At 47.1% G+C, this 10769-nt stretch overlaps 1 protein-coding gene across 1 annotated transcript in view; it reads right to left on the bottom strand.

The window, feature by feature from the left end:
* Nucleotides 1-283: 283 nt before the first annotated feature.
* The window catches only part of heatr6 (HEAT repeat containing 6), a gene marked incomplete at its 3' end in the record, with an annotated part of 99194 nt that continues 88708 nt past the window's right edge, over nt 284-10769 (bottom strand). The window contains exons 18-20 of the mRNA XM_046292069.1: nt 9638-9734; nt 1897-2101; nt 284-651 (exon numbers count right to left, since the gene is read on the bottom strand). Coding sequence (XP_046148025.1) covers nt 284-651; nt 1897-2101; nt 9638-9734 — 670 coding nt within the window. The remainder of the gene's footprint in view (nt 652-1896; nt 2102-9637; nt 9735-10769) is intronic.

The raw sequence follows: 10769 nt of genomic DNA, 5'->3' as shown, positions 1-10769 counted from the left end.
GAGGTCAATCTGAGTGGGAGACCTTCAGCTCCTCACAACTCCTCAGAACGTCCTCCAGAAATGCAACCACCACCAATGCACTCCTCTCTTCTTCTCCTCCATCCCTCCCTTCATCACCCTCTTCCTCCCCATCTACACAAAGACTCCTCAGTCTCTCCAGCGTCTCTCCCAGAGTCCTCACTCTCTCCTCCCCCTTTCGCTCTCTCTCCCCCTCCGTTTCTCCTCTCCCTCCTTCCGTCCCTCCCACTCCCTCCGTCCCTCTTCTCCCTCCGTCCATCCCCCCCTCCCCTCTCAGGTATTTTACCAGGTGTTCCTTGAAGCCCCTCCCCTCCTCCATGACGAGCGACATCCCCAGGGCGGGCATGTCCTGTGATTGGCTGAGTCGTAGCAGGTGTGTGAGGGTGTGTGTGAGTGTGTGTCGGAGAGAGGAACAGTAGCGGTACTCCAGGAAGTCCTGCGTCTCCTCGCTGTGTTCCAACGCCGCGGCCAGTGAGCGCCAAACATCCCCGAACCGCTCCGCATCACCGTAGCAATGACGGCAGGCGGGGACAGAGAGGGCAGCGGCAGACTTGATGCGCACCTTGAAGTTCTGACAGGAAGTGACAACACAGCAGAGGGCGGAAAACGCATCGCCGGACCAGGAAGCAGAATCTGGAGAGAAAGAAAAAGGGAGTGAGAGAGATCGAGAGAGTGAGAGAGCAAGGGAGTGAGAGAGATCGAGAGAGTGAGAGAGCAAGGGAGTGAGAGAGATCGAGAGAGATCGAGAGAGAGAGAAAGGGAGTGAGAGAGATCGAGAGAAAGGGAGTGAGAGAGATCGAGAGAGAGCAAGAGAGAGAGCAAAGGAGTGAGAGAGATCGAGAGAAAGGGAGTGAGATAGATCGAGAGAGAGCAAGGGAGAGAGAGTGATCAAGGGAGTGAGAGAGAGCGAGAGAGAGAGAGAGCAAGGGAGTGAGAGAGATCGAGAGAAAGGGAGTGAGAGATCGAGAGGGAGAGATCGAGAGGGAGAGCAAGGGAGTGAGAGAGATCGAGAGAGAGAGTGAGAGCAAGGGAGTGAGAGAGATCGAGAGAAAGAGCGAGAGCAAGGGAGTGAGAGAGATCGAGAAAGATCGAGAGCAAGGGAGAGAAAGTGATCAAGGGAGTGAGAGAGATCGAGAGCGAGAGCAAGGGAGTGAGAGAGATCGAGAAAGATCGAGAGCAAGGGAGAGAAAGTGATCAAGGGAGTGAGAGAGATCGAGAGAAAGGGAGTGAGAGATCGAGAGGGAGAGATCGAGAGGGAGAGCAAGGGAGTGAGAGAGATCGAGAGAGAGAGTGAGAGCAAGGGAGTGAGAGAGATCGAGAGAAAGAGCGAGAGCAAGGGAGTGAGAGAGATCGAGAAAGATCGAGAGCAAGGGAGAGAAAGTGATCAAGGGAGTGAGAGAGATCGAGAGCGAGAGCAAGGGAGTGAGAGAGATCGAGAAAGATCGAGAGCAAGGGAGAGAAAGTGATCAAGGGAGTGAGAGAGATCGAGAGAGAGAGCAAGGGAGTGAGAGAGATCGAGAGCGAGAGCAAGGGAGTGAGAGAGATCGAGAGAGAGAGAGAGATCGAGAGAGAGCGAGAGCAAGGGAGTGAGAGAGAGCGAGAGCAAGGGAGTGAGAGAGATCGAGAGAGAGAGAGAGCAAGGGAGTGAGAGAGATCGAGAGAGAGAGCAAGGGAGTGAGAGAGGTCAAGAGAGAGAGCAAGGGAGTGAGAGAGATCAAGAGAGAGAGCAAGGGAGTGAGAGAGATCAAGAGAGAGAGCAAGGGAGTGAGAGAGAGAGAGAGAGAGCAAGGGAGTGAGAGAGAGAGAGAGAGAGTGAATGAGTGAATGTTTTGAGGCCAACAGAAAGTCCGTGTGAACTAGGGTCAGAGCAGTGTGTACCGAGTGGCAGGGCAGGGTTCCTGAAGGCGTTGCCCAGGGCGTAGCAGGCATTCCAGCGGACCTTCATCGTGGCTTCTGATTGGACTGTGGTGACCAGTGCGCTGACCGCCTCCTCCAGGGGGCGCTGGAACCCTGGCCGGGTCAGCTGACTGACAGACAGGAAGTGGAGCAGGTTTCCCAACGCACGCACCGCATTACTCTTAACCTGGAGGAGAGGGGGGGGAAAGAGAGAGGATACAGAGAAGGTCAAGAGCAGATGAGCTCCTGAATTTTTCAGCATGTTTTTACACAAAGATAGATTTAGAGTCGGATAAACTATGTCACCAGGACATATACAGGATACTACCCTCTACAACACTATGTCACCAGGACATATACAGGATACTACCCTCTACAACACTATGTCACCAGGACATATACAGGATACTACCCTCTACAACACTATGTCACCAGGACATATACAGGATACTACCCTCTACAACACTATGTCACCAGGACATATACAGGATACTACCCTCTACAACACTATGTCACCAGGACATATATAGGATACTACCCTCTACAGCACTATGTCACCAGGACATATACAGGATACTACCCTCTACAACACTATGTCACCAGGACATATACAAGATACTACCCGGTTCAACACTATGTCACCAGGACATATACAAGATACTACCCGCCACAACACTATGTCACCAGGACATATACAAGATACTACCCTCCACAACACTATGTCACCAGGACATATACAGGATACTGCCCTCCATAACACTATGTCACCAGGACATATACAGGATACTACCCTCTACAACACTATGTCACCAGGACATATACAGGATACTACCCTCCACAACACTATGTCACCAGGACATATACAGGATACTGCCCTCCATAACACTATGTCACCAGGACATATACAGGATACTACCCTCTACAACACTATGTCACCAGGACATATACAGTATACAACCCTCTACAACATTATGTCACCAGGACATATACAGGATACTACCCTCTACAACACTATGTCACCAGGACATATACAGGATACTACCCTCTACAACACTATGTCACCAGGACATATACAGGATACTACCCTCCACAACATTATGTCACCAGGACATATACAGGATACTACCCTCTACAGCACTATGTCACCAGGACATATACAGGATACTACCCTCTACAACACTATGTCACCAGGACATATACAGGATACTACCCTCTACAACACTATGTCACCAGGACATATACAGGATACTACCCTCTACAACACTATGTCACCAGGACATATACAGGATACTACCCTCCACAACATTATGTCACCAGGACATATACAGGATACTACCCTCTACAGCACTATGTCACCAGGACATATACAGGATACTACCCTCTACAACACTATGTCACCAGGACATATACAGGATACTACCCTCTACAACACTATGTCACCAGGACATATACAAGATACTACCCTCCACAACACTATGTCACCAGGACATATACAGGATACTACCCTCCACAACACTATGTCACCAGGACATATACAGGATACTGCCCTCCATAACACTATGTCACCAGGACATATACAGGATACTACCCTCTACAACACTATGTCACCAGGACATATACAGGATACAACCCTCTACAACATAACATTCACTATGTCACCAAGACATATACAGGATACTACCCTCCACAACACTATGTCACCAGGACATATACAGGATACTACCCTCCACAACACTATGTCACCAGGACATATACAGGATACTGCCCTCCATAACACTATGTCACCAGGACATATACAGGATACTACCCTCTACAACACTATGTCACCAGGACATATACAGGATACTACCCTCTACAGCACTATGTCACCAGGACATATACAGGATACTACCCTCTACAACACTATGTCACCAGGACATATACAAGATACTACCCGGTTCAACACTATGTCACCAGGACATATACAAGATACTACCCGCCACAACACTATGTCACCAGGACATATACAAGATACTACCCTCCACAACACTATGTCACCAGGACATATACAGGATACTGCCCTCCATAACACTATGTCACCAGGACATATACAGGATACTACCCTCTACAACACTATGTCACCAGGACATATACAGGATACTACCCTCCACAACACTATGTCACCAGGACATATACAGGATACTGCCCTCCATAACACTATGTCACCAGGACATATACAGGATACTACCCTCTACAACACTATGTCACCAGGACATATACAGTATACAACCCTCTACAACATTATGTCACCAGGACATATACAGGATACTACCCTCTACAACACTATGTCACCAGGACATATACAGGATACTACCCTCTACAACACTATGTCACCAGGACATATACAGGATACTACCCTCCACAACATTATGTCACCAGGACATATACAGGATACTACCCTCTACAGCACTATGTCACCAGGACATATACAGGATACTACCCTCTACAACACTATGTCACCAGGACATATACAGGATACTACCCTCTACAACACTATGTCACCAGGACATATACAGGATACTACCCTCCACAACATTATGTCACCAGGACATATACAGGATACTACCCTCTACAGCACTATGTCACCAGGACATATACAGGATACTACCCTCTACAACACTATGTCACCAGGACATATACAGGATACTACCCTCTACAACACTATGTCACCAGGACATATACAAGATACTACCCTCCACAACACTATGTCACCAGGACATATACAGGATACTACCCTCCACAACACTATGTCACCAGGACATATACAGGATACTGCCCTCCATAACACTATGTCACCAGGACATATACAGGATACTACCCTCTACAACACTATGTCACCAGGACATATACAGGATACAACCCTCTACAACATAACATTCACTATGTCACCAAGACATATACAGGATACTACCCTCCACAACACTATGTCACCAGGACATATACAGGATACTACCCTCCACAACACTATGTCACCAGGACATATACAGGATACTACCCTCCACAACACTATGTCACCAGGACATATACAGGATACAACCCTCTACAACATAACATTCACTATGTCACTAGGACATATACAGGATACTACCCTCTACAACACTATGTCACCAGGACATATACAGGATACTACCCTCCACAACACTATGTCACCAGGACATATACAGGATACTACCCTCCACAACACTATGTCACCAGGACATATACAGGATACTACCCTCTACAACACTATGTCACCAGGACATATACAGGATACTACCCTCTACAACACTATGTCACCAGGACATATACAGAATACTACCCTCTACAACACTATGTCACCAGGACATATACAGGATACAACCCTCTACAACATAACATTCACTATGTCACCAAGACATATACAGGATACTACCCTCCACAACACTATGTCACCAGGACATATACAGGATACTACCCTCCACAACACTATGTCACCAGGACATATACAGGATACTACCCTCCACAACACTATGTCACCAGGACATATACAGGATACTACCCTCCACAACACTATGTCACCAGGACATATACAGGATACTACCCTCCACAACACTATGTCACCAGGACATATACAGGATACTACCCTCCACAACACTATGTCACCAGGACATATACAGGATACTACCCTCCACAACACTATGTCACCAGGACATATACAGGATACAACCCTCTACAACATAACATTCACTATGTCACTAGGACATATACAGGATACTACCCTCTACAACACTATGTCACCAGGACATATACAGGATACTACCCTCCACAACACTATGTCACCAGGACATATACAGGATACTACCCTCCACAACACTATGTCACCAGGACATATACAGGATACTACCCTCTACAACACTATGTCACCAGGACATATACAGGATACTACCCTCTACAACACTATGTCACCAGGACATATACAGAATACTACCCTCTACAACACTATGTCACCAGGACATATACAAGATACTACCCTCCACAACACTATGTCACCAGGACATATACAGGATACTACCCTCCACAACACTATGTCACCAGGACATATACAGGATACTACCCTCCACAACACTATATCACCAGGACATATACAGGATACTACCCTCCACAACACTATGTCACCAGGACATATACAGGATACTACCCTCCACAACACTATGTCACCAGGACATATACAGGATACTACCCTCCACAACACTATGTCACCAGGACATATACAGGATACAACCCTCTACAACATAACATTCACTATGTCACCAGGACATATACAGGATACTACCCTCTACAACACTATGTCACCAGGACATATACAGGATACTACCCTCCACAACACTATATCACCAGGACATATACAGGATACTACCCTCCACAACACTATATCACCAGGACATATACAGGATACTACCCTCCACAACACTATGTCACCAGGACATATACAGGATACTACCCTCCACAACACTATGTCACCAGGACATATACAGGATACTACCCTCCACAACACTATGTCACCAGGACATATACAGGATACAACCCTCTACAACATAACATTCACTATGTCACCAGGACATATACAGGATACTACCCTCTACAACACTATGTCACCAGGACATATACAGGATACTACCCACTACAACACTATGTCACCAGGACATATACAGGATACTACCCTCTACAACACTATGTCACCAGGTCATATACAGGATATTACCCTCTACAACACTATGTCACCAGGACATAGACAGGATACTACCCTCCACAACACTATGTCACCAGGACATATACAGGATACTACCCTCCACAACACTATGTCACCAGGACATATACAGGATTCTACCCTCCACAACACTATGTCACCAGGACATATACAGGATACTACCCTCCACAACACTATGTCACGAGGACATGTCACGAGGACATATACAGGATACTACCCTCCACAACATAACCTTCACTTCAAAACTCTTCAAACCTAAAACCTGAAATTTTCTGGAAGGATTCCTACTACCAAATATTTTTATTCCAAAGAACTATACAGCAAATGCTCTGGCAAACCAAAGACCAGCAAAAGAAGCACAACAGAAACCTGAGTGAGTAATGTTTAGTCTGAAGGTACGTTAAAAGCCAAGAAGAAAAATAAATGACAATAATCTATTTTACAAGGACTGAGTTAAGTTTAGGCTACACAGCTTGCTAAGACAGAACAGATATGTCTCAAACTTCAATTACACCGACGTGTGAAGTGAGAGGTGGGTTAGGGTTAGGGTTAGGGGTGTCAAAGCTCCCATCACAGAGTACTACTCTCCCATCACAGAGTACTACTCTCTCATCACAGAGTACTACTCTCCCATCACAGAGTACTACTCTCTCATTGAAAGTACTACTCTCTCATCACAGAGTACTACTCTCTCATCACAGAGTACTACTCTCCCATCACAGAGTACTACTCTCTCATCACAGAGTACTACTCTCTCATCACAGAGTACTACTCTCCCATCACAGAGTACTTATACAGGATACTACCCAGACCCAGAGAGCTGCAGGTGAATATATCTGCACTCTGGAATGTGGTGAGACATGTGGTGCCTTTAAACTGTTTAACTTGGGTCAAACGTTTCAGGTAGCCTTCCACAACCTTCCCACAATGAATTGGGTGAATTTTGGCCCATTCCCCCTGACAGAGCTGGCATAACTGAGTCAGGTTTGTAGGCCTCTTTGCTTCCCACACATTTTCTATAGGATTGAGGTCAGGGCTTTGTGATGGCCACTCCAATACCTTGACTTTGTTGTCCTTAAGCCATTTTGCCACAACTTTGGAAGTATGCTTGGGTTCATTGTCCATTTGGAAGACCCATTTGCGGCCTGACTGATGTCTTGAGACGTTGCTTCAATATATCCACAGAATTGTCCTGCCTCATGATGCCATCTATTTTGTGAAGTGCACCAGTCCCTCCTGCAAGCCTCCCCATTTTCCTCCAAACAAAACAATGGACATTATGGCCAAACAGTTCTATTTTTGTTTCATCAGGACAGAGGATTATGTCGATATAGGACTTGTTTCACTGTGGATATAGATCATTTGTACCGGTTTCCTCCAGCATCTTCACAAGGTCCTTTGCTGTTGTTCTGGGATTGATTTGCATTTTTCGCACAAAAGTATGTTAATCTCTAGGAGACAGAACGCATCTACGTCCAGAGCGGTATGACGGCTGCGTGGTTCTATGGTGTTTATACTTGTGTACTATTGTTTGTACAGATGAACATGGTACCTTCAGGCATTTGGAAATCAGACTTGTTGAGGTATACAATTATTTTCTGAGGTCTTGGCTGATTTCTTTCGATTTTCCCATGATGTCAAGAAAAGAGGCACTGAGATTGAAGGTAGGCCTTGAAATACATCCACATGTACACCTCCAATTGACTCAAATTATTTCAATTAGCCTATCAGAAGCTTCTAAAGCCATGACATAATTGTCTGGAATTTTCCAAGCTGTTTAAAGGCCCAGTCAACTTAGTGTATGTAAACTTCTGACCCACTGGAATTGTGCTACAGTGAAATAATCTGTAAACAATTGTTGGAAAAATTACTTGTGTCATGCACAAAGTAGATGTCCTAACCGACTTGCCAAAACTACAGTTTGTTAACAAGACATTTGTGGAGTGGTTGAAAAACGAGTTTTAATGACTCCAACCTAAGTGTATGTAAACTTCCGACTTCAACTGTAAATAGTGAATAAGAGGGGACCAAGTATAGAGCCCTGGGGCACACCATTACAGACAGACAATTTAATAGACATGAGCCCATCCAACAGAGTGCACTGAGTTCTATCAGACAGATAGTTAGCAAACCATGCAACTGCATGCTCCGAAAGACCTACACTCGACAATCTCTGCCTTAGTATAGCATGATCAACTGTATCAAAAGCCTTAGAGAGATCAGTAAAAAGTGAGACAGTGCTGTTTTTTGTCCTTTAAAACCTTCATGGCGGCTGTAATTGTGCTATGCTTCTTCCTGAAGCCCGATTGGTATATTGATGAAATAGAGTTAGTAAACAAAAACTATTTTAGCTGTTCACTTACAAGGGTTTCAAGTATTTTCACCAGGGGTGAAAGCTTTGAGATTGGCCTATAATTATTTAAAAGAGTTGGATCTCCCCCTTTTAAAAGTGGTAGGACAAATGCTGATTTCCAGATCTTTGGAACGTCATTACATTCCAGGGTTAGATTGAACAGAGATGTAAGTGGTTCAGCTATGAAATCAGCTGCCAGATTTAAAAAGCAGGGATCCAAAAGATCAGGACCTGCAGGCTTTCTCTGATCTAAGGATTTCAGGGCTTTAAGTACCACCTGCACTGAGAATGGCAAAAAGCTAAACGTTTGACCAGCTCTCACTGGTTCATCCACACAGGGTTGTACAGAGACAGAGGGCACTGAATCAAACAGTCTAACAGATGATACAAAGTGCTCATTGAAACAATTCAGTTGTCATATATAGCAACAGAGTCCTTCAATACACATGACAGTAATTAATTAACATTACTGTTACCAGACATTGACTTAATCGCCTTCCAAAATTTTCTAGATTGATGATGAAATTTTAGAATAAGGCTGTAACGTAACAAAATATGGTTCAGAGGTCTGGGTACTTTCTGAATAATCTGGTGTGTGTTCTCACCCTGTCCTTGTCAAAAGAAGCCTTGGTGGCTGACTGAAGCATCTGGAGCACCAGCATATCAGACAACTCCTCCTGGAAAACCTGCCCAACACATCCCCTGAGAGGAGGAGAGGGGAGGGAGGAGAGGGAGAGAGCGAGGGGTAGAGCGGAGAGAGCGAGGGGTAGAGCGGAGAGAGCGAGGGGTAGAGCGGAGAGAGCGAGGGGTAGAGCGGAGAGAGCGAGGGGTAGAGCGGAGAGAGCGAGGGGTAGAGCGGAGAGAGCGAGGGGTAGAGAGGAGAGCGAGAGGGGTAGAGCGGAGAGAGCGAGAGGGGTAGAGAGGAGAGAGCGAGAGGGGTAGAGCGGAGAGAGCGAGAGGGGTAGAGCGGAGAGAGCGAGAGGGGTAGAGCGGAGAGAGCGAGAGGGGTAGAGCGGAGAGAGCGAGAGGGGTAGAGAGGAGAGAGCGAGAGGGGTAGAGAGGAGAGAGCGAGAGGGGTAGAGCGGAGAGAGCGAGAGGGGTAGAGCGGAGAGAGCGAGAGGGGTAGAGCGGAGAGAGCGAGAGGGGTAGAGCGGAGAGAGCGAGAGGGGTAGAGCGGAGAGAGCGAGAGGGGTAGAGCGGAGAGAGCGAGGGGTAGAGCGAGAGGGGTAGAGCGGAGAGAGCGAGGGGTAGAGCGGAGAGAGCGAGAGGGGTAGAGCGGAGAGAGCGAGAGGGGTAGAGCGGAGAGAGCGAGAGGGGTAGAGCGGAGAGAGCGAGAGGGGTAGAGCGGAGAGAGCGAGAGGGGTAGAGCGGAGAGAGCGAGAGGGGTAGAGAGGAGAGAGCGAGAGGGGTAGAGCGGAGAGAGCGAGAGGGGTAGAGCGGAGAGAGCGAGAGGGGTAGAGCGGAGAGAGCGAGAGGGGTAGAGCGGAGAGAGCGAGAGGGGTAGAGCGGAGAGAGCGAGAGGGGTAGAGCGGAGAGAGCGAGAGGGGTAGAGCGGAGAGAGCGAGAGGGGTAGAGCGGAGAGAGCGAGAGGGGTAGAGAGGGGTAGAGAGGAGAGAGCGAGAGGGGTAGAGCGGAGAGAGCGAGAGCGGAGAGAGCGAGAGGGGTAGAGCGGAGAGACCGAGAGGGGTAGAGGGGTAGAGCGGAGAGAGCGAGAGGGGTAGAGCGGAGAGAGCGAGA

Source organism: Oncorhynchus gorbuscha, linkage group LG02, assembly GCF_021184085.1.
Source record: "Oncorhynchus gorbuscha isolate QuinsamMale2020 ecotype Even-year linkage group LG02, OgorEven_v1.0, whole genome shotgun sequence".
NCBI classification, from domain to species: Eukaryota; Metazoa; Chordata; class Actinopteri; order Salmoniformes; family Salmonidae; genus Oncorhynchus; species Oncorhynchus gorbuscha.
This window is presented reverse-complemented; position numbering and strand designations above follow the sequence as displayed.